Source organism: Alosa sapidissima, chromosome 19, assembly GCF_018492685.1.
Source record: "Alosa sapidissima isolate fAloSap1 chromosome 19, fAloSap1.pri, whole genome shotgun sequence".
In the NCBI taxonomy this organism is placed as follows: domain Eukaryota; kingdom Metazoa; phylum Chordata; class Actinopteri; order Clupeiformes; family Clupeidae; genus Alosa; species Alosa sapidissima.
In genome coordinates, this window is record NC_055975.1 from 23173102 (window position 1) to 23198811 (window position 25710).

Consider the following 25710-nt stretch of genomic DNA (forward strand, 5'->3'; position numbering starts at 1 on the left):
ACGGGCTGGATGTGGGATGAGAAATCAGCATGAATACACACACACACACACACTCCACATATGCACCTACACAAAACGAAAACCCACCAGTACACACATTCTCCTTAAACCATCTGTTTTGCACTGTGTGCCTTAGCAGAGGTGTGTATCTAACATGTCTGGCTACAGACGGGCCTGATTGTATTTAGGCAGGATCTCTCAGTAAACGAGCCAGTCAAGGGCGAGTTTGTGTTAGTCCTTGTGCCCAGACTTTTCCATTTCCCTAGTAGAAACTGAATACACAACTCGTATCGTGTCTCTCTCTCTCTCTCTCTCTCTCTCATCCTTCCATTTCCTCCTCCATCTCCAAAATAAGCACACCAACCATTCCAGCCTGCGGCAGCAAGGAAGCAGCATTCCACAGAAATTCTTCAAACACAGAAGCATACGCACACTTTTATATTCGTTGTTTATATTCGAGCTAATGTACCTCCGCTTTTCTGAGAAACACAGACACAAACACCTATATTAGAATTACAGATTACGATATATACATACTAGGGCTGTGTATTGGAGAGAATCTGCCCCACTTCACAGGTTCTTAGTGAACTCATTTTCATTTTCTCAACTGGCTACTTAACAAAATGTTAACACAAAATACTTTTTTGTGTGATCTGCAAAGAAGAATTGACAAGCCGGCTAAAATAAAAGTGTTTGCACGTATCCTACAAATAAAAAAATAAAAAAACGATATTTTGCTTTTAGAAAATAGAGAATCCAGGAACCCTCAGTGTTCTAGAGAATACAGGAATCTTTTATATCTTAGAATAGTCTGAGAGCATAAGGGGCAGACTTCAAAAGCTCCACACGCATACGCACACATACACGCACACGCACGCACGCACGCGCACACGCACGCGCACACGCACGCACGCGCACACGCACACACCCCTCAGAACTCCAGCTAAGGAGGCTGCAAAGTATGACCATGGGCTGGCTGCCGTGACTGCTTCACAATGGAGTTCTTTAACCTTCTAATAAAGCTGAATCTAACTCATTTTGATACCACTCTGACCTCCTATAAAGAGAATGGAGTCTCTGGCCATTGCATGCCCAGAATGTCTAGTATTGCACAATGTAATGTTGTAATCACTGGTAGGTTTATGACAGAAAATGTTTTCAAAAAAGCAACAAAAACTGTCACTTGGCTACTGCTTGAGGTAGAATTCCATTAGCATTGCATTAATGTAGCAATTAACACCATACCATATTTTTATACTGTTTATAATGTGAAGCATGCCCATGCAAAATCTCCTTGCTAAACACACATCACGCCAACATCACGCCAAATGGAGGCAGTGTAAATTGATTCATTTATGTTTCCCCCACGCCTACGTCTTGGCTTTTGCTGTAAATTGCCAGTAAGCAGAGAAAAGTCAGGCTAGCGACTCCGGAATGTATGAGTGAAGAACACGGTCTCCGAGACAACAGCCACAAGAAGGCACAAGTGCAGCTGCCAGTCATGTTGCCAGACAACCATCACGCTGTAACGCATTTTTAACATTCAAAAGAATTATGAATTCTTGCAATTCTATCTCTCCAAACTCAGATGCAGGGTCAATTCACTTGCTCTAAAGTGTCTCTGAAAGACAGTATCGGATACACCCCTAACAAGTCAGTGTGTCAAACACTGATCTGGATAAGTGTACGCAACACTCAGGCCTTACAAATTAAGCCTTTACTGTAAAAATGTCATACATGGATAAGCTCAAGGACAGCTACGATATACAGCTAGTGTAGGCCTATAGTTGTTCTTCTTATATTTCCTTATCTGCTTGGAGTTGCTTGCAGTTGGTGCCCTTTTAGCGTAGCAGACAAATAAACAGTTTTAATAAACAGAGTAAAAAGACAAAGAAACAAACACAGGTACGCGGTTGTCGGCCACAAAGCCTCAGACTGACACTGAGATTTGCGTCTCTTGAACCCTAGCGTAGACGCTGAGCATAGGGCCAAGGGTATGTAGGGAGCGTCTGCCCTAGTCTCCTCATACCCTACAGAGGCACCTGTTATCAGAGCACAGGAAGCTTTCATGTGATGTGCTGTGCTATGTGTGTGTGTGTGTTTCTTTGACTAACAGACACAGAGTGAGAGACACACAGAAAGAGAGAGCATGAGAGTGTGTGTATATGTGATGTTTCTGTTTGACAGAGATTGTCACATGTACATGTTTGTATGTGGGTGTGTGTGCGTTTATCAAAGATAGTGAGATAGTGTGTATGCATATGCATATGTATTGTGAGGGGAAAATGACAAACATGGACTTTAACCTTTGATTTGATACTTGTGTTTCTGCAAGAAACACTTTTGAATAGACCCTTCTGTTTAGCTTAACCTAGTTTGTGATGTTCCTTATAATTGATACTTCTAGTGCAGTGTGAATTCATTCTTCTGTTGGAAACTAATAAAGTTCTTATTATTTGATACTTCAGTTTCAATAACTAATATTCAGATGGCAAATCATGTGTTGTATGACGATAGAAATGTTCTTAATGTCCTAAATTCTTAAATAACCCATTGTATTGACCAAGTCATGTGTGTGTGCAGAGAAGATACAATGATACAATGAGATTATGATACCGTGTGAGGTATAAACGTGTGTGAGAGAAACAACTGATTGTCTCTTGGGTGCACAGACTTTGTCTCTGTATCCTGATTGCCTGATGCTTATGAGATCTCTCTTCGCAGAGATTAATAAACTACTAACGAGAAAGACAAAACCTTATTTCAGACTCAGTATTTACAGACCTTCATGCTAAATTTCTTCCACAGTGTATGTGGTGTGTGTGTGGATCTGGCATATCTGCATACTTGGTGTACTTGTGCCTGAACATATGTGTGAGAGGGCGTTTACATACTGTGTGTGTGTGTGTGTGTGTGTGTGTGTGTGTGTGTGTGTGTGTGTGTGTGTGTGTGTGTGTGTGTGTGTGTGCTTAAGCATATGTTAGCACATCCACAGATGCCTGGTACACCAGAGCCCGGCTAAATTGAGTTCCCAGCCTGGATCCCACCAGAACTCCACAAATAAAAACAAAATGTAAAAATGTAAAAAAAAAAAACAAATTGACAGCTGTTCTGAAAGGGTGAAACGCTTTAGTTGCACCGTCAACATATGGTGACATTAACTAAGTGAACGCGGCCGGTGAGAAAAACAACTCGTTTTCCTCCATGGCAGAGGACACATAGTCCCCAGCATATGAAAATGGAAAAAAAAAGATGTAAGAGGGAACACAAACGAGGCTCCAAGCTTCCATGATCAGGCTAGCTCTCCTGCTGTGTGTGTGTGTGTGTGTGTGTGTGTGTGTGTGTGTGTGTGTGTGTGTGTGTGTGTGTGTGTGTGTGTGTGTGTACGGTTACACCCCCTCAGTGAGCTGCAGGTCTGTCATGGCTCACAAGACAGTCAGTGGGGGACTATACTTACATAGTATTAGTACATGAGGGATCAATTACAGATTTCATTATTTTTAATCAATACTACAACCTTACAAATGTACATGTGAAGTTAAAATCTTACATACCATTGTTATGTCAATATCTTTAGCTAACCTGTAGCTTTGGCAGCTATGAGTTCACTTATTCACACCAATAAAGCACCATTTGATCTGATTTGATGGAGTGTACACAAATTCTGTAAGCCATATTATTTGTGTGCATTATATGTTGTGTTTGTTGTATTGCATGTCTTGTCGATCCTTTAGCAATAGAGCTATGAATTGAATTGAAATTTGAGAACAAGAGAGACTCAGAACAGATACTGTTTGTGAACTATATGTGATTGGCGGTCAATAGTATCATTATTTTGACAATAGCAAAACTATAAAAATAATTAAATAATTACAAGGTTGTCAATCAATTTAAGTGTTGGTATTGTTGAGAGCCTGAATGAATTATTTTTGCTTGCATTCATTGGGATGTGTCAGAGTGAGTGAGTGAGTGAGTGAGTGATAGAGATAGAGATAGAGATAGAGAGATAGAGATATATAGAGAGGAGAAACAGATATAGATTGAGAGATCGACAGATGAATTTCCCCTTGGGGATCAATAAAGTATCTATCTATCTATCTATCTTGATTGCGAGAACAAGTCGAGAGAGAGAAGGGTGGTACTCTTTAAGCTGGGAAAACTCCCATGAACATGCACAAACGCACTCTCCAACTATCTAGATTTGTGCTCCAAGCCTTAACACAAATGGAATTACGGCATCAATAGGCAACTACTAACTGACTAAATGTTTTTTTCCCCACCCTTCTCAAATCTTCTACACTTTCTCTGTGCCCTCACAAAATACTTGGGACTAAGCAGCCTTCCCTGAAAAACCCACACATGTAAAAGGCCCCCTGTGCACACACACCCCCCCATCTCTCTAAAATGCTACATGAGAAACTTACTGCATCAGTCTAGGGAATGCACCCTCTCTCTCTCCCTCACACACACACGTGCTCATACTCACAGGCTGTGGACTATCCAAACATTGTATCTAAAGGCCCTACTGTGTTTCAAACGCACACGTGCACAAGTCTCACCCTTACAAACACACGCACACGCACACACAAACACACACATGCACCCACAGGCACCAATGCACGGCCGCACGTACGCACGACACAAACGTGAGCACACATGCACACACACACACACACACAGCAGCACAAGGATCAGTTTCTCTTCACCACATGTGAAGAAAAACAAAAACAAGACTACCAGACTACTTCCTGTCAAACACTTTCCCACACAGAGCTTTCTCTTCCTCCCCACTCTCTCCCTCCGTTCCTCAGATTCTTCCTACAACTCTTTCTCCTTCCCTCTCTCCCTCTCCTCTCTCTCTCTCTCTCTCTCTCTCTCTTTGTTGACACCCCAACACAACCATGTGTTTCAACTTAACATTCCTTTTACACGCCATCTCTCTCTCGCTCTCCCTCTATCCGCCTATAGTAGCAGAGATTAATAACATCAAAACCCCATAACACACACACACACACACACACACATATGCGCACGCATACAACCAGACACATATATGCGCGCATACACATACACACACACACACACACACACACAGACACACACACACAGACACACACACACAGACACACACACACACACACACACACCCCAAAATAGCAGTTGCCATCACAAAGAGAGTGGGAGAGAAACAGAAAAAAATAGAGGGGGAGCGTTTACGGAAAACAACAAAAGGAACAAGAGGAAAAAGTTACCTTTCTGCAGATGGGCAGACTCCATTAGCAGATGGAGAGGGAGGGAGAGAGGGAGCAAGGAGGAGGAGGAGGAGGAGGAGGAGGACAACCAAACACCAACCCTGAGTGCAACATTTCAACCCACGGATATTCGCTGTCTGTGTGTGTGTGTGTGTGTGTGTGTGTGTGTGTGTGTGTGTGTGTGTGTGTGTGTGTGTGTGTGTGTGTGTGTGTGTATGACAACAAAAAGAAGGAGGAGAGGAGGAGAGAGAGAGAAGACGAGAGGAGGAGAGGAGAGCGGAGGAGGAGCTAAGGGAAGGGGGAGGGGGCGAGGGCCAAATCACTTCCAGACCAGACGCCGCTTTGGAGAAAGAGACACTACACTCGTGACAAGTTTTGGATAACTTTTCCCTCCTTGTTATAGTTTACAGAAGTGTACTAAAAAGGCAAAATGCCCTGCACCTTATAGTCCCTTAACACTTTAAATACAGATTAGTGTACTATAGCTGCATTCAGGTTATGCCACCAATGCCAGAGAAAATATTTTACATGAATACATTACGTGTTAAATGCATATACTGTATACGTTTACAGTTCATTGAGAATGCTGCAGCACATCTGGTCTTTAATCTGACACATGTAATTCCTCTGTCAGTTCTGTATTGGCTTCCTATAGCAGCCAGAATTCCATTCAAAAGTGTCTGCAAAAGAACATAACCATATGATCACTGTATTTAATACACTGGAGGTGCATTACTACTATGTATGACGTGAAAATAAGTCATCTTGAATCATCTCTGATAGAGGTCTTCTGGTTCTTCATCAGTTTTAGTGGACTCCATTACCCATGATGCTCAGCCAGGCTGGCTTTAAAGAAGCAGTCTGTGATTCTGGTGAAAGGCTGCTGATATTTGAGCTACACAGCCAATCAATCCTCCCTTCCTTGATCAAGCAGCCTGTTGATTATCTGGATCTGTTCATGGCCCAGTGTGAATCCATCTGTGTCCCATTAAAGATAACACAGAAGGGGAAATCTTTTTTACCTAGTTTTTGTCGACTAAGGGGAGATCGGTGCATGGTCACAAAGCTGCCCTGAACCGTAAACACGGTTGTTCCCTCCTTCATATGCAAATCTCGGACTGCAAATGTTCAGGGTTGTTCATTTGTTAATTTATTGGTGGTCATTTCAAAGACAAGACTGTGACGCAAGCCTGATCACTGCCCACCCCCCTCCACACATTAGATCATACATGGGCAACATACGGCCCTGCGGGCCACATCCGGCCCGTGGGCTTTCCCTGACCGGCCCGCGTAAGGTCCGTGAAAGAACAATAGTCAAGAGCCTAGCATAGAGATAATGCACGCAAATCAATATTGTTGCTTTTATTTTGAAAGCGACTGCTATTTGTATGCCCATACATTTGTGCGTGGATGCATACGATGTAAACACCCTCACTGATGGGTGCTGGTGAATAGAATTTATGCTTCTGCGTCGACACAATGCAGTTGCCTGTAAGTCGGCGTAAACCTTTCAAAGTTTTGTGTCTCTTATGTCTGCGTCGCTCACCACCGCAAAGGTTGTCAGAACGAACTCCTGCTGTTTGTTGGCGATACGAAGTGTTAATTTCAAAACGTTACTGGCTGATAGATAGTTTACATTCGGATAACCCCATCATTGTAACCAAAATATGTCTGAGTTTATTTGCAAAGCTTATGTTAGAGAACTAGTATGATGCTACTACCCACAGGTTGCTTGAAGCAGCCGGCTCAACACACAGGGCGAGTTGACCAATCACAGTTTTGTGCATAAAGTTAAAGAAAAAACATAGCCTACATTTTTTGAAATAGTTTTCTTTGTGCATGTTGATTAACTAATGACAGCCTACTATTGTCTGCTCCACATTTTCATAGTCTAATTCTGCATAGAGTTAATTTAATGATGGTAATGATTTAATGATGAAATATTGCTGAGTGTTGATGAAATGGTGGCACAGGCCTATGGTTGTACTGACTCCTTCACATTTTCATGGCCTAGCCTAATTATATAGATATTGTAGTACTTTTTTTATATCAGTCTTTGAAAACTGAAAAAAAAATGTCAATGTCAAAAAATAATTTTCGATAATGAGGATTAAATACTGGACATATATTAAATAGCCTATTGCTGTTTTTCCTTTGTCTCCCTCACATTTTCATCTGTTCTTACGAGTAGTAAACAAAACCATATGATTTACTTAATGTTATACAAGAACAGAATAGAATTGGACAGAATTAAGTTCAGACTTGAGTTCGGTATTTTGGGTCCGGCCCTCCTCAACAGTCCCAGTTTGTCATGTGGCCCCTTGGGGAAATTAGTTGCCCACCCCTGCATTAGATTATCTCTTGGAGCTGAAGACTAGAAGTTGCTGAAAGCTATTGTGAACGGTCACTGGCTGCAAGGCAGCCACCAGTGTAAAGCTCACTTACTTATTCATGTGGGTGCCAGATAAATATGGGGCGCTAAATATCTGCTAAACTGGGCCATTTTATTATAGGGTTGTAAATGGGCTTGTGAATTACCTGGATAAATATGGGGCGCTAAATATCTGCTAAACTGGGCCATTTTATTATAGGGTTGTAAATGGGCTTGTGAATTACCTGGATTACCTTTTCAATCTCCTTTAAACTTGCTTTTAGCTCAACGGCATATATTTACCTTTAAAGGGACACTTCAAAATATGGTACCTAAAATGCAGCACATTCTGACTATATAGCGTTATGCGCAAAACCTCGCCAAAACACACCTTCACACACACACACCTTCACAAACACACACACCTTCACACACACACACACACGATAGATGTAGTTCCTGCATGAGAACGTATTATTGATTTTTGATAGACTTTGCCCGCCATTTAAATTGGGGCCTGTTTTGTTATGTTTACCTGGACAAATTCTTTCATTATGTTCTAAATTAGTACCATCATTGCCATGCTAAAAAACTGGAGTGCAATATGGCTACATCTACATATGTCTACAATTACATCATATATTTGCAAATATTAGGATTAAACTATTATGAAGTATAATTATTATTATTATAAGGTAAAAAAAACATTGCTAGAGGTATTTTTGATTCAAAATGGCTTTCTGAATAAAGAATGTCAAACGCAGACTGTGTACATAATGCAGAGTACATGCATTCTCCATATACACTTCCATGCATACATGGAAAACATACATTCATCATTTAGCTCTATACTGTTTAAAGCTTTCAGTTGGTTAACAACCAAAGCTCAGAGCAGGAGTCTTCAGTCCTACACTCCTTATGAAGCAGTGGTGTATGTGATCACGGCTAGCATAACTAAGGGCCTATGATATCACTGCAGAGAGTGGGCAAAGCATGACTTTAATGATGCATTTCAAAGGCTCTGTGTGTGAGTTTCTCCTGTTGGAGTTGAAAATGCTACCTGGATCTTTATGGGCCAGGTGAAGTTGCTGACATAGACAAAGAAGGTGATGTTGGGGTTGCTCCGGAAATCAAACTTCTCGTTGGAGAAGCTGTCCTTGAACTCCTTCATGTTGCTACGGGAGACAATAGGGACCTCCTCTCCTGCCTGAGTACCAGCTGGAGGAGAGAGTGATACAGAGAGAAAGAGAGAGAGAGAGAGAGAGAGAGAGAGAGAGAGAAAGAGACAGACAGACAGATAGAAAGATAGTTAAATAGATAGATAGATAGATAGACAGATGGAGAGAGAGAGAGATTATTATTATTGCTGAAGTTATTATTACCCTTTTCTTTTTTCTTTGCATCAATACTACATGTAAAGCTGATACCTAACATGCCATACCGGTCATAGCAATTTCGTTATCCATTTATACAAATAAATCATCATTTGATTTGACTTGATTTGACAGAGAGAGAGAGGAAGAGAAGAGTTACTGTTCTATATGTGATGATGGTAATACAAGTAAGGGATAATGGACTCCACGGTGGTCTGTTCACAGAAGTTAATGCACGGTCGAGGTTGTAAAACGGCCCCGACGCGCACTTGTAAGTGCATTAACTTCTGTGAACAGACCACCGTGGAGTCCATTATCCCGCTTATTCCACTGTTGTACTTGCATTGTGCTCATTTCCCGTTACAATTTAAAAAAGTTATAATCACTAAAACTTGTCTTGTTTGTAGAACTACTTTCTTCCAAACAGTTTGTACTGATCCATGTTTCACATTTTTCTACCCATCCATCACTTCTGGCAGTTCTTACAAAGTTGAACAAAAAGCTACAGTCTGTCCAACAGTGAAAACTCATAGGAAACAGCAGAGACTGTATAGGGACAGAATGGGTAAAGGTGAGACCTGCAAAACTGGTGGCCCAGGTGATGTTGAGGTTGAAGTTTTTGGATGCGTTGATGAACATATCCAAATCCCGATTTTGCTGAAAATGAAAAAAAGAAAATTACATTTAAAATCCCACAATATTACAAGCATATCTGTATATTTGAAAACACCGCCTTCCCTGGATGAGGACTCAAACTACAGCTGTCCACAAATCATCTAAAGGCCTTGAAGGCTAAATGGGCTTAATATATACAGCTGAACTTGACAGCAATCAAAGTGAGGTCAACTCTTAGTCCCATCCTGCAGCTCCCTGAACCCCCACCCACCCACCTGTAAACACACACACACGCACGCACGCACGCACACGCGCACACACACAGCCTTCAGTGGCCATTAAGGCAGTGTGCCATTTATGAGGGCTCTGTGACAGTGATGAGTGGGTGAAGGAGAGCCCGGTCAGTGATGAGTATGCCCGTGTGTGTGTATGTATGTGTGTGTGTGTGTGTGTGTGTGTGTGTGTGTGTGTGTGGTTGTGCACGCTCAGTCTGGTGCCTCTGATGGCCCTCCCTCAGCAGGAGAGGTGACCTCCAACTCAAATGTCTTGCCTCAGGACACATCTGCTGTTTATTCCCAGAGGTGTGTGTGTGTGTGTGTGTGTGTGTGTGTGTGTGAGTGTGAGTGTGAGTGTGAGTGTGAGTGTGAGTGTGAGTGTGAGTGTGTGAGAGAGAGAGAGAGAGAGAGAGAGAGAGAGAGAGAGAGAGAGAGAGAGAGAGAGAGAGAGAGAGAGAGAGAGAGAGAGAGAGAGAGACTCACGCATGAGCTCACATGTGGGTCTTAAAGGGCTTGTGTGTGTCTTTATAAGTTAAAGTGTGTGTGTGTGTGTCTATTCTAGATGAGGGATGGGAGTCTTACCTCGTCAGGGGTGACCACAAAGTTGATGGCGGTGTAGTAGCGGTCATCTTCTTGGGACAGGCTGAAGGTGAACTGGTAATCAATCAGCAGAGTGTCTGTCAGAGAGAGAGAGAGAGAGAGAGAGAGAGAAAGAGAGAGAGAGAGAGAGAGAGAGAGAGAGAGAGAGAGAAAGAAAGAGAGCAAGAGAGAGAGAGAGAGAGCGAGAGCGAGAGAGAGAGAAATAAATTAATATGGACAATAATTGTGCTGTGAAATTGATAAGAGCAGAACAGCATTCTTCTGTCAGGTATGTGGGGTGAGACAGGGCTATGTGGGGTGAGAAAGGGCTGTGTGGGGTGAGACAGGGCTATGTGGGGTGAGACAGGGCTATGTGGGGTAAGACAGGGCTGTATGTGGGGTGAGACAGGGCTGTGTGGGGTGAGCCTGTGTCTGATACTCTGTTCAATGTTTAAATGAAGGAGTTGGCAGTTTTATTGGAACACTCTACAGCTCCTGAACTCCCCCTAAAGAATAAAGAATTTCAATTCATGCTCTTTGCAGAAAACCTAGTGCTGCTCTCACCCATCGAACAAAAGCTACAGCAGCACCTGGATCTGCCAGAGCACTTGGTAGAACTGGGCCCTGACAGTTAATTTGGCAAAGAGCAAGATTGTAATCTTCCAAAAGAAAGCCAGATCTCAGAAAACCAGACGTCTTTTCACTCTAAGAAACACCGCTCTACAACAATCATTATATTATGATTATCTAGGCCTCAGGCTTTCCTCAGGAAGCTTTGACCTTGCAGGGAATGTGCTAAAATAAAATGCTTGCAGTCAGCTCTCTACGCAAGCAAAATAAATTTCCATAAAATACAAATTCCATAAATTTCCAAAAAATACAAATTAAAATCTGCCGCAAAATCTTTGACAGGTTCATTATGCCAATTGCATTGTATGGATGTGAAATGTGGGCTCCACACAGTAAGCTAGAGCTGTGGTTCTCAACCTGGGCCCTGGCCTATTACTACCTCGGCCTAAAATGGATGCACTCTAGTTGAGCATCTTCAGTTGTGTTGTGATTTTTGATGACCTAGAGCTGTGGTTCTCGACTGGTGTGCCATAAGGCAAAGTGAGGTGTGCCGTGGAATTTTAAGGAACCCAATGCATTTTTCTACAGGCCCATGAAATAGGCTATAGGGCTATTTTTAAATGCATACATGACGCAGCTTGTTGAGTAGCACGCTCAGTCAACAGCATGAGCTACTGCTGCACTCTCAGCTCATGAACATTCTGTATAGAGAACGTATGGCCGTAAGAATACATGCCCCAGTTATAGCCTAGAATAATGTGTGTGACATAATGTTTTTTTTTTATAATCTTTATAATCTATATAATCAGCCTTGGCGTTTTGGTTTGACAGTTGGTGTGCCTTAGCCCCAAAAAGGTTGAGGACCTTTAAGATAGAAAGGTCAAAAACCTACTGTACAATGTATGCAGGGCAGAATTAGGCAGATTGAATATACAAAAATACCCCTAAAATTCTGGATACATCAAAAATCCAGGGCAGAGAATACAATAAAGTTTCATGCATTCAAAACCCAAAATGTCAGCCTTGAAACCAGTCCCCTCTGTCAGTTGGTTTTGAAGTTAACTAATGCACTAACCCATCAATCTCAGACTAACACTGCTTCCCAAAATCAACAACTATGGAACAAAGCAAGAAAGCATATAATATCTGGAACATTGGGACAATCAAAGCAAATCATAACCCAAATTAGAATGCTACGGTCACGGGTGTAGGGAGACCAGAAGACAAAGACAGGAACTAGACTGTGATTGTGTGATTGTGTGTGTGTGTGTGTGTGTGTGTGTGTGTGTGTAATGAGCATTTGTTAAGGTCAGACGCCAGAGTAGTCTTCCACTTCTCTGAGTGCGCCTTCACTTACAGTAGCAGGTGCCCTTGAGTGGGTTGCCTTGGTAACGATTCTCAACTTCACACCTGCAAGAGAGTGAGGGGAGGGTGAGACGGAAGAGAAGTTTTCACTTACAAAGTCTAAAAGCCTTAACCTTCCTCTACAGCCACTCATCGTGAGGGGAGGCAGAGACAGTCAAGAGAACTGAAGAGAGTTGAGAAAGAGAGAGAGAGAGAGAGAGAGAGAGAGAGAGGCGGGGGGAGAGTGAGTGACACAAAGAAAAAGAGAGATGTCAAAGAGGGAGAAAAAGAGAAGGACAGTGAGAGTGACAGAGAGATGGATAGTCAGAGAGAGAGAGAGAGAGAGAGAGAGAGAAAGAGAGAGAGTAACACTGAGAGAAATGGAAAGGCAGTGAGTTAGATGGATCGTCAGAGAAAGAGATAGATAGCAAGAAAAAGGAGGGAGAGAGAGAGAGAGAGAGAGAGAGAGAGAGAGAGAGAGAGAGAGAGAGAGATCGAGAGGTGAAGAAGTGTGCCACACTCACTGATTGCATCGATCTCCTTTGATGCCTTTGGTGGTGCAGAAGCATTTGCCGTTGCCGCCGTTGCACATGCTAGCATGGCCATTACATTTACAGGCTGGGGGGAGAAGCAGCACAAAAACAAAACAAGTGAAACACTAGACAGAGAGAGAGAGAGAGGGAGAGGGAGAGGGAGAGAGAGAGAGGGAGAGAAAGAGAGAGAGAGAGAGAGAAAGAGAGAGAGCGAGAGAGACAGAGAGAGAGAGAGAGAGAAAGAAAGAAAGAAAGAAAGAAAGAAAAAAGAGCGAGAGAGAGAGAGAGAGAGAGAGAGAGAAAGAGAGAAAGGGACGAGACATAATATATATATATACATCTCATTTTTAATTCAGATTAAGAATACGTATCGAGGTACAGGACTGACACATGTAAGTAAATACAGCACGAGTCAGAGGGCCACTCAGATAGGCCTTCTTCACCAGCAGAGAACCGGCTCCTTCTGGCTCATACTCCATTCAGGAACCATTCAGAGCAATTCCACCAAAAATAAATCGGTCAGTTGTAGCCACTATAAAACTGAATGGGGTCATCACTAATGAAAAACGGATGAGTATTTTTTTTTTGCATAATCTCACACACAGACAGCAAAACACACACCACGCCAAAAACATCAATTCTGTGGTGGACGTAATAATTGGCATCAGTTCCTCTTTGTCAGTCGTAAACGTCACAACAAATCTCAGAAGCTTTTAAGAGATGGTGACACGTCTCTCTCACACCCCACTTTAACAGTCTCGCACGTCCATGCAAACTAGCGACACGAGTGCTTGGTCAGCAGGATACCGGGATTAAGGCAGGTAGGGTAGGCGGATGGCAGGCTACACCTGCCAGTCGGAGGAGACCACACAGGGACAGGCTTCAGAGAAACTCATTACTCCGCCCGGTGGCACATCCCCAGCTGCTGAACTCACTAACCACCATCTGCCACCATTGACTTACTAATGATGACCGTGCCTTTGTATTAGCTATCTAGAGGCCTTTCAACTCCATATAGAGGGCTATACCTTCTGGTATATGTTATGCGTGGGGATGCATTTCAACATATATACAAATTAAAAAGATCAGTGAAGCTACAAAGGAGATAATATGGGCACATATGTTTAAAGTTATACAATCAGGACAATGGATTAAAAACAACTCAACACGCAGCTGTTCTTTGTTCATGATTTACTGTAGCTGTATCACACTGTGCTTTCAGCTCATATATTAACCGCAATATAGAGAATGTGCGCACACACACACACGCACGCATGCATGCACACACTCACGCACGCACACACTCACGCACACACACACTCATACGCACACACACAGAGACTCACGTTGGCAGGATCCACCGTTAGTGGGGTCTCCATAGTAGCCGGCGATGCAGCTCTCACAGTGTCGTCCGGTGGTGAGGTCTTCACACCGCTCACACACACTCTCGTTCAAACACTGACTGTGGCCGTTACACTGGCACGCTGCACACAAGCAGAGAAGCATGTGTTAGGGTACAGGTCTGTGTGTGTGTGTGTGTGTGTGACCTGTGCATTGCATGAAGGACCAGTTGTGTGTGTGTGTGTGTGTGTGTGTGTGTGTGTGTGTGTGTGTATCTGTTTACCCTGGGCAGTACAAATACAGTTGTATGTGGTTGCGTGTGTGTCTGTCTAACCTATGCATTATGCGAAGAGCCAGTTGCGTGTGTGTGTGTGTGTACGTCTAACCTGGGCACTGTATAAAGGACCAGTTGTATCTGTTGTCCAGCGGGCACATGGAGGCGTTGATGACGGGCGGCAGTGGGAGTGACTGGCGCACGCTGACGGCCCCAGGGGCGGGGCTGGATGAGGGGGCGGGCAGCAGCGTCTGCATGGGCCCGCGGTACGAGCCCTCCATGCACTGGCCCTTCCCAGTGTTGTTGGGGTGGGTGCACCAGCCGCAGCCCGGCTGCTCCAGGCAGTGACCACACGTCCGGTAGCCAGAACAGTTCTCCGCTGGAACACACACACACAGACACACACAGAGACACACACAGACACACACAGACACACACAGACACACACAGACACACACAGAAACACACAGAAACACACACACATTAGTGCTACATACTCTTTAACTTCTCTTTAACAGCACTGAAAAGGCTGTACAATATTTTATGTGTAAACACACAAACATCACATAACTGATCAAAAAGATGTTCTGATGATTGTTAAAGGATGCATCACTTCTAAGATGCAAATATTCAGTTGAGAACAAATTCAGTTGACACAAAATTGCTTGACAACTTGAGATGACCGAGAAGTACAGCAGGCAAGCACAAAGATGGACACGGAGGTGGCTCACCAGTCAAGCACACACACAAGACCCACACAAACATGCTCACACACACACACACACACACACACACACTCATACTTACAAAGACTCACTCTTGCTCTCAACATCTCTCTCACCCACACAAACAAACTGTCCAAGTCTCACACAGACTCACTCTTGCTCTCAACATCTCTCTCACCCACACAAACAAACTGTCCAAGTCTCACACAGACTCACTCTTGCTCTCAACATCTCTCTCACCCACACAAACAAACTGTCCAAGTCTCACACAGACTCACTCTTGCTCTCAACATCTCTCTCACCCACACAAACAAACTGTCCAAGTCTCACACAGACTCACTCTTGCTTTCACCGTCTCCCTCACCTACACAACAAACTCTCTCCCCCTCCCTCTCTCATGTACACACACACACTGACACATGGTTCTCTAACTTTTTACGTCACCAGAGAGAGAGAGAGAGAGAGAGAGAGAGAGAGAGAGAGAGAGAGAGAGAGAGAGAGAGAGAGAGAGAGAGACTTGTGTGGGCAGCTGTTCATAGTGTACCACTCCATGCACTGTCCGTAGGGGAACACACACACACACACACACACACACACACACACACACACACACGACTCACGTGGGCAGCTGTTCATAGTGTACCACTCCATGCACTGTCCGTAGGGGAAGGAGGCGACGTAGGCGTTGGAGTCCACACACTGCCGCATGCTGCTGCACCACATGCACTCAGAGTTGCTGCTGGTGCACTCGCCACAGGTGGAGCGCAGGGCGCACGGGGTGCGGCACGCCTTGGCACTGTGGTTCGCTACGGAGGGGTGGGGGGAGGGGGGGGGGGGAAGGGGACAGAGAGGGAGAATGAGGGAGGACATTCAAGAAGTGCTACATTCAAATAGTCATGTTCGTAAACATGTAGCTTTGATAGGAAGGTGATGACTAGAGCATAATTCAACCTTAATCTGGCCAGACATAGAGAAAAGCAAGAAGGAGATGTGTGTGTGTGTGTGTGTGTGTGTGTGTGTGTGTGTGTGTGTATCCACATTCACGCGTATGAATGTTTTATATCTGTGTGTCTATCAATTTGTGAGTATCCTAGAGTGAGTGACAATCGATCGGTCTTGTTTGTGCTGCTGTATCTAAAGCTTAAAGTCCCATTTGTCAAGCCCCTTGACAGACCAAACCACCACTCACCTGTGACACCTGGCCAATGAGGGCCTGCAGTCGGAGAGCCATTAGCGCTGAGAGAGCATGTCAACAGGGCCAATGTGGAAAAAGCTTCATTCCAACAGATTGCATGCCCAAGAGCTGCTCTGTGCTCTCCCTGACACTGGTCCTCACACACACTCCTCTACACTCAGTGGTGCGTGTGTGTGTTTGTGTATGTGTGTGTGTGTGTGTGTGTGTGTGTACGAGTGTGTGTGTGTGTGTGTGTGTGTGAAAGAGAGAGTGTGAGTGAGATAGACAGCTCAACAGCAGGCTCTTGACACAGGGCCATTAAGTGAGGTGCTAAAGCACAGGTGTCTCTGATCAAATTAGCACCGCAGCCCCACGGTGACCACAAGTTAAGTTGGCACCTGGACCAGACGCTGAGGCGCAGGACTCGTGTACAGTCGAGAGATCACAGATACGCCACAGAGAGTTTAAATAAACGAGCCATTTTGGGGAAGACATCCCCAACATCCCACATTATTCCACTGCTTGGTTGAATTTCCCATTGTCCTACGTAATTTAGAACGACCATTAACCGTATGTTATTTGCACACCTATGAAGTAGATCCATTTTTTTGGCCGTATCACACTTGTATATTAATTCGCCGAACTCGTTGTGAAGTTTAAATGAACCGTCACGTTGCATCCGAGCTGTAAAATGCAGACGTTCAGAACATGGCAACATTGTAGCATATGACGGAGGTGGCTTTTAGCTAGATGGATGACAGCAGGCTAAGTAAAATAGCAATGTTTCAAAGCTAAAGTTCATCAGAATCTTGGGATACACCCGCTTGACAACGGGAGAGATAGATCTAACGACTGGCCTTTGGCCATAGGAACCATCCATTTAGAACTAGTAACGGCAGTTTGTCCTGCAAGTTGAGAAATTAGTTGATATGTGTTGGAAGAAAGTAGTTCTACAAACAAGACAAGTTTTAGCGATTAAAACGTTTAAATTATAACAGGAAATGAACACAACGCAAGTGGCAACAGTGGAATAAGCGGGATAATGGACTCCACGGTGGTCTGTTCACAGAAGTTAATGCACTTACAAGTGCGCGTCGGGGCCGTTTTACAACCTCGACCGTGCATTAACTTCTGTGAACAGACCACCGTGGAGTCCATTATCCCTTACGTAACGTGCGATGGAGACAGATGAATGAGAGCTACTGTAAATGGAGGATTCTGACTGTGTTTCTCCGCCTGGCAATCGCACCGAATGCGTCCATTCGGGCTGCAATCTGGCTCGGGAAGCGGTTTTGGCTCGGCTCACGGCTCTAATACTGTGTAAACATAAAGCGAGGCAAGCGCCTCAAAAACACCAGAGCCCCGTTAATTGCGGAGGAGCGATCTAAAAGCACGGCTCTGGCAGACGACTGGCACTGCGCTGATCCCCTAGCTGCCAGCCTGCGTGCGCTTACAGACAGGCAGAGCGTGGGCAGCAAATCCTTGGCATGTGCCCGACAAAGGCCAGGCAGCCTTGCAGGAATCTGCACAGCCTTTGCCAACAGCGTAAGCCGAGGGTGTGTGTGTGTGTGTGTGTGTGTGTGTGGTGGCGGGTGTTTTGTGCCCACTCCTCAGCCTTTTTCTTACCAGGGAAACAAATTAGTTGTGCACGGCACTGTCACACCGGAGGAGGAGCTTTTGTTGGGTACAGTCTATTATGAGTGGACCAAAATACTATATTCCTATAGTGGCGTGGGGACAGTAATTTCCTGTGTATTAGCCACATTGTGTATAAACCACAGGAGTGTTTTATGCAAGTTAAAAAAACAAAACCATATTAATACCATATCTGTGTGTGTGAATGTGTAGTTCAGTCTTTGCAAGAATCTGTGTGTGTGTGTGTGTGTGTGTGTGTGTGTGTGTGTGTGTGTGTGTGTGTGTGTGTGTGTGTGTGTGTGCGCGCGCGCGCGCGCGCATGTGAGTAAATGAGAACGTGTATATGGCTGTAAATATATGAGTGTGTGTGTGTGTGTGTGTGTGTGTGTGTGTGTGTGTGTGTGTGTGTGTGTGTGTGTTGAATGAACTAGTGCTGTGCCCGTATTCCTGTAGCCCAATTACATGCCTGCAGGTAGGCCTGCTTTGAAAATAGGATAGGGAAAAACATAATTCCAGGTAAGCCTAAGCATTCAATAGTGAATAGGCCTACAGATAATATGTAAGGGATAATGTATAGAACGCCGGTCATTATTGGGAAAATAAGTCCCGACAGGGCGAACCGGACCTAGACGCGCAGCGGAGGGGTCTTGTTCCGCCCCGAAGGGACTTATTTTCCCAGTAATGACCGGCGTTCTATACGTTATCCCGCTTATTACACGGCTACTTGCCAAACCGAAACAATAAACTCCCCACGATATGACTCTTTAGCCTACATAGCCTAGGGCTAGGCTATAGCCTATTTGTTACCGTTTCATCATGGCTTTTGCTGAGAAACAAATAGTTTGCAACAGCACACGCTGAACTTGAATCAAACATTCTTTAGAACACAGCTGATCAACCGGCCGCTTTCACTTTTGATTGAAGTTCCAGTCCTTGCGTAGTGATATGAAAGACGTGAAATAGAAGCACAAAACCCATTTTCCTTGACAGCGGTCTGTTATACTTAGCAACGGTCTGTTATTGAGAATTAGCAGACCACCGAACGTTGGGAAGGACCATTCAAATGAATGGAGCATTCTTCAGCATTATGAAGAGCCGTGTAATAAAATAATATAATAAATGTGAAGTGAGCAGAATTTAAGCAAGGCTGCTGACATTTTTTACAATTGAATATTGAATAACTTGAATAACTTGATGATAGAGAAAACAAACCATTTTGTGGAATGATTCATCACATGAAATTTGCAACGGTGTGACTCAAAAACAGTCTCTGGTGGCCTATAAGTGACATCACACTCTGTCTGCCACTCGTTGTTTGTCGCTGGTTATGCTTTGCATGTGTGGCATTCTGAGACGTTTTTTCATTCAGGACAATCATTGCTCATTTCAATTTAAGACCTTGCAGTTGGAACGGTTGTTTGCTTATTCAAAGTCTAAAGACAGTCCAAAATAGCCTAGGCTATTCATATAGCATCACACTCTGTCTGCCACTCGTTGCTTGTTGCTGGTTATGCTTTGCATGTGTGGCATTCTGAGACATTCTTTAATTCGGGACCATTATCGCTCGTTTTAATTTAAGCCCTTGCAGTTGGAAATGTTGTTTGCTTATTCAAAGTTTAAAGACAGTCCAAAGTAGCCTGGGCTATTCGAAGTGTCCGTTTATTGCACATCATTTTTTACATAATTTTGAAGAGCCACTGCATACCTGTGTGTCTTGGCGTGTTGTTGCAAAATCCACGGAGTTCACTTTATTGTTGAGATCAGACATGTTAAGTTTTTACCTGTGTAACCTACACTTATCCAGTTCTGCCAAAGCCCTGCTTCTATCCTCACTGGTAGCTTACACTGCAGTGGTGTGTGGGAGGGGGAGTGGCTAGCGGCGAAAGCCAATGTGCTTCTTTTACCGATATATTTAACCATATCTTTTGCATTTCTTATTCAAACAACGTCAAATTTGGCACTGCACTTACTCATGCCCATAGCAAGACACCTGCCAAGTTTGAAATCAGTCTGACAACCGAGATATGCGTGCCACAGACACACAGACGCTTCTTGCTTTATAGATAGATGAGAATGTCATCTGTGTGTGTGTGTGTGTGTGTGTGTGTGTGTGTTAGTTACCTGGGCGCTCACACAGGCTGCCATTGACTGGGCTGATGCAGTTGGCAGCGCGGAGGCCGTAGGAGGTGGGCTCAGCCAGGTATCCACAGAAACCAGCGCCACTGGGTTCCCCTGGCAACCACTGCAGCAGGGAGTTGGTGAAGGGGGACATGTCCTCCCAGCACCAGTACGACACATTAATCTTCCTCAGGCCCACCCAGGGTGACACCACCTTATTCTGACACACACACACACACACACACAGAATTTCAGTCCACATATTCCTGCATACTCATGAATTACATCAAGGAGTAGGTTTAGGTTTATTATCATCATCATCATCATCGTCATCATCATCATCTTCCTTCATCATCATAATCTATCTATTTGTTTTTCCCCTCAGCATTTTATAGTTGTACCGTCCCTAAAGCATTTTCACAGCCTTCCTATCATAATTTTAGTGTAATTTAGTTAAGATCACTGCTTATCAAGATGTTCAGATATACATATATTTCTATACATTAAACATATTATAGATAATCCATAGACTATACACATGTAAATGTCAACTTAAATACATTACATGCGTGCTTAACATAATAAGTAAGTAAGTGTTGAAAGCCTGTTTCCTGCCTAGCGCTGCGTGGCGCTGACTCACCGGGAGGGATCGGCTCTGCATCTCCTTGAGCACAAACTGCACCTTCTTCTGGGAGGTGAGCGAAGCCAGTACGGCATTGTGGCTGCGGCACTGAAGCTTGGCGTTGTCGTAGTTGTCCTTGGCTGTGACCAGCTTCAGGCACGAGTTCCCCACCAGGTGCCAGTTCTCCCCACAAATGTTCTCTATGGACGGAGTAGTGGGGGGAAGGGAGAGAAGGGAGAGATAGAGAGCAGGGGGAAAAAAAGAGGAAAAAAAGAGGTAGGGGAAGGAGAGAAGAGGAGGTTAGTAATCAAGCGTAAAAAACAAAACAAAAAAAAAAAAAGCTAGCAAGATTTTTTTTGCTGTTCCACAGGATTAGTCTATTCGGCCAAACATCATAGGTGAAGCATGCTGAAAATGGACACAGGCAACTGTTTACTAACCCCACATGCTGGCCAAAGAACCAGACTTAACGTGACTTCTCCAACACAGTCTTTTAATCCCACTATTCAAAACATGCTAATCCGGCTCCATGATTTCCTGTTGTGCTATCAGGTTTCTGGGTTGTAGTATTTATAGCCTGAACTAGTACAGTGTCCGTTCAGACATGCCATTCCTGTAGAAAACTCTAGCCCAACGACGTGACGCAAAAACTGTCAAAGATAAATTTACTTACCCCAAGGACAAATAATTGTACTTGTTTTACGTCTTAATTCAAGAAGATTTTGACTTATTTTAAGTCAAATAATTGTATGAGAAAGCTCAAAGTAAGTATCTTTACACTAAAAACAATACCAACTATATCTTTTTATCTTAATTTAAGATTATTACACTTGGTTAGATATCAGTTTTTGCAGTGCAGTCTCTTGTAGCCTATAAGGGACATCACACTCTGTCTGCCACTCGTTGTCTGTAGCTGCTTTGCATGTAGAAACGTTCTTACATTCGTGACCACTATCGCCCGTTTCAATTTGGGACCTTACAGTCTAAATTGCCGTTTGTTTATTCAAAGTCTAAAGACAGTCCAAAGCAGCCTGGGCTATTTGAAGTGTCAGTCTCTTGCACATCATTTTTACATGTTTGTTGGCATGTTGTTGCAAAATCTGCGTAATCATATCATGCAAGCGAACCGCATACAGGGTGTCTTTATTGTTGAGGTCAGACATGATAATCCTCCACACATCTTGCACTCGCTTTACGTTTTACCTGTGTACATTCAGTTCTGCCAAAGCCCCACTTCTGCCCTCTCTGGTAGCCTACAGTGCTGCATGAGAGGGAGAGTGGCTACAGTAGAGCGGCGAAAGCCAATGTGTGTTTACCTATACATTCAACAATATCTTTTGCATTTCTTATCCAAATAACGTCAAACTTGCTACGGGCACAAGTAAGTGCAGTGGCAAGACACCTGCCAAGTTTAAAATCGGACAAACGGTTTGACAGATATGTGGCAGACAGACACACAGGCAGGCAGACACAGGCAGGCAGGCAGACACACACATTCCTGTAATTTATAGGTAGATAAGCTGTGGGTTAAGTGCGGGTGTTATAAAGGGTTTATTACCGGGCAGGGTGATGCACTCCTGGTTCCTGTGCTCCCATTGGCAGTTCTGGTCAGTGGCACAGCTCTTGCAGCTGGTCTTCTTATTACACACGTACGAGTGGTTGTCCTTTGGACAAGCCTCATATTCTGCCACTGCACCCTGAAACGCACAAACACACACACAAACACACACACACACACACACAGTTCATGTGTCTGCAATTCATCACAATCTAAACTATGCAAATAATCTCTAGGACGGCACAGCCTCTAGGACTGTGCAATGGCCATTATACAACAAGCCCTTATGTAAGGCTGGACTCTACTGAGGAAGGACCTAGAGGAGACTGTTACCTCATATCAGAGATCAACATGACAGACGGATGTCAACTAAAATGGACAAAAGGAAACTCACTAGTGAGAAAGAAGGGCTAACAAAAGATGTGTCTATGTACAAACATTCACGCATACTGCCAATTGGTTCAATAGCTCTGATGTTTTGTACACCCCCTGATGTTGTGTCCTGATGTTGTGTTGTGTACACCCCCTGATGTTGTGTCCTGATGTTGTGTTGTGTACACCCCCTGATGTTGTGTTGTGTACACCCCCTGATGTTGTGTACACCTCCTGATGTTGTGTACACCCCCTGATGTTGTGTTATCAGATAATGATAGAGGGCAAGTGCTAATCCTAGAGATAGAGGTTGTGACGTTGACCTGTATATGGCCTTCTATGATAAAACTAACTGATAAAATCAGCCCATACTGGCAAAGATGATCTAGACTATGCATGCAAGTTACTAATATTGATATCTGGCAGCCTGTGTCATATTCGCAAACTAGCTATTAACGGGTTACGATTGGCTGGTCGGAGAAAATCCAAACAGCTGGCAAAAATCTGCTCCAAATCAGATGTAATAAAAAACTAAAATGCCTGCTGTGTGGCGCTGCCAGTGCTTCCCAGGGCTCCAGACGGACGTTTTACAATTGGCTGCGCTGGTGCGCCTAACTTTAGCATTTAGGTTGCTATAGTAGAGCGGCATATTATTTAGGTGCACCCAAACATTTTGTACAGCACCTCGATAATGGGTCAGGGGTCAGGGTTAGAACTACCAAAGGCAGAGTAGGGATGGGTCTTTACAGAACACTGAGTACTGAAAGGCAGAGTAGGGATGGGTCTTCACAGAACACTGAGTACTGAAAGGCAGAGTAGGGATGGGTCTTCACAGAACACTGAGTACTGAAAGGCAGAGTAGGGATGGGTCTTTACAGAACACTGAGTACTGAAAGGCAGAGTAGGGATGGGTCTTTACAGAACACTGAGTACTGAAAGGCAGAGTAGGGATGGGTCTTTACAGAACACTGAGTACTGAAAGGCAGTTTCTAGTGACGGGTCTTTACAGAACACTGAGTACTGAAAGGCAGTTTCTAGTGACTCGGGGTCAGATAAAAATGGCATCATAACACACTACTAATGTCAGAAGAAAGAAAACCCAAAGATATATCACTATCTATTACTAAATACTGTTAGGTTACTATCACATGTTATGTGTAGCACATCCATCCACTCCATTAAATCCAGTGCCTCTACGTTTGCTGATACCCTGGCAGGAATGAAGCCACATCTCTCTGTGTTTGCTGTCCATCTCAGCTGTTACTTGCTCATGCTGGCTGTCCCATAGTGCCATGTTAGATACCCTGCTCCTCCTCCTCCTGCTCCTCCTCCTCTACTCCCCTTCCTCCTGCTCCTCCTGCTCCCCTCCTCCCCCCGCTCCTGCTCCTCCTCCTGCTCCTCCTCCTCTACTCCCCTTCCTCCTGCTCCTCCTGCTCCTCTACTCCTCCTCCTCCTGCTCCCCCCCCTCCCCCCGCTCCTGCTCCTCCTCCTCCCCCTCCTCCTGCTCCTCCTGCTCCCCCCCTCCTCCTCCTCCTCTACTCCTGCGCCGGGTATATAATCACCGGTCAATTTCCCGACGTTTTTCTGTTTTCTGTTTTCAGATTGAATTGCGACAGTCAACCGTTTTCTATGCGGCGACAAACAATCCTGGAATGACCGTTTTCATTCATGTACCAGCACAGGAGGGGTGGGCAGGGGCGGGCCTGTCGTTGTTTCAGAGAATGAAAAGAGTGGGGCAAGGAGAGTCTGTGTGAATCAGTTAAAAGGACTTAAGTGGATAATCTACTTAAAATAATAATAATAATAATAATAATAATAATAATAATAATAATAATAATAATAATAATAGGAACCTTAACATGTGACTGTCACACAAACAAGGCGAGTTGCAAGCGGAGCAACCAATGTATACTGGGGAGATTTTTGGTCGCACCCTGGAGCCCTGCTTTCTGCAAATCCCTTCTGTGAGAAATGTGATTGGTGGGTTCATTCAAATTGTGTGTGTGTGTGTGTGTGTGTGTGTGTGTGTGTGTGTGTGTGTGTGTGTGTGTGTGTGTGTGTGTGTGTGTGTGTGTGTGTGTGTGCGTGCGTATGTGTGTGTGCGTGTGATGTCTCACCGCTGCAGAGGTGCAGTTGCTGCCGTAGGACACACACTGGTCAGCGCACCACTGGCATCCGTTTGTGTTCACTGTACAGCTGTAGCAGTCGGAGTACTGGTTACATGTGCCATTATCAGCATCTGGGACAAATAACACATGCCATCACACACACACACACACACACACCGACACACACCGACACACACACAAGCACACACACACACACACACAGTACTACATATATTCACAACATCAAGAACAAATGTCACACACACACACCAGAGTTTCTGCTAGTAAAAAATGGAGAGGTTTCGTTTTCTGGACATTTTGATGATATGCCGGTCAAATATCCTATTATCCCTTCTTAATTAGTCAAGTTGAGGAAAACTGGAGACAGGCTATGTAGCTTAAAGAATGACATAATCAGGCTGTATAGAATGCAACATGTTCATTAGCCCAACTTAAACATGCCTAACAAGATCTAGCCAGTATCTTAAATAAATAAATTAAGAAATGTTTCCTATTCTGGGAAATGTTTAGGTTTTTTTTTCTTTCGGCCGCGGTTCAATGATACCGTTTAATTGTGCCAGAAATTATCCGCGGACCAGTAATCGCCTCGTCGAGGAGGCCCTAACCCTGCAGATCATAGACAGAGAATGCATAGGCCTACTGTAGCCTATGCTTTGGGTAAAGAACACTTTGCATGTCCAGTGTACACAGAGAATTACTTGAGTGTCTTGGAGCGGCCGCACCCCCCGCAACTCCACTTCCAATGTCACTGATTCCGACAAATACGCCCGACACCTCTGCTTTTTATCTGGTGGTGGTGGTGGAGTTGACCGGACATCTGAGGCTTCAGACGTTACCAATTTATCATCAT

General features: G+C 44.2%; 1 protein-coding gene across 1 annotated transcript in view; it reads right to left on the reverse strand.

Moving 5' to 3' along the window:
• atrn (attractin) overlaps nt 1-25710 on the reverse strand; it is a 78821-nt gene that overhangs the window by 20469 nt on the left and 32642 nt on the right. The window contains exons 13-24 of the mRNA XM_042072389.1: nt 24849-24970; nt 22360-22498; nt 20820-21001; nt 20183-20399; nt 15873-16058; nt 14640-14906; nt 14259-14396; nt 12904-12997; nt 12393-12445; nt 10469-10563; nt 9575-9653; nt 8684-8841 (exon numbers count right to left, since the gene is read on the reverse strand). Coding sequence (XP_041928323.1) covers nt 8684-8841; nt 9575-9653; nt 10469-10563; nt 12393-12445; nt 12904-12997; nt 14259-14396; nt 14640-14906; nt 15873-16058; nt 20183-20399; nt 20820-21001; nt 22360-22498; nt 24849-24970 — 1730 coding nt within the window. The remainder of the gene's footprint in view (nt 1-8683; nt 8842-9574; nt 9654-10468; nt 10564-12392; nt 12446-12903; nt 12998-14258; nt 14397-14639; nt 14907-15872; nt 16059-20182; nt 20400-20819; nt 21002-22359; nt 22499-24848; nt 24971-25710) is intronic.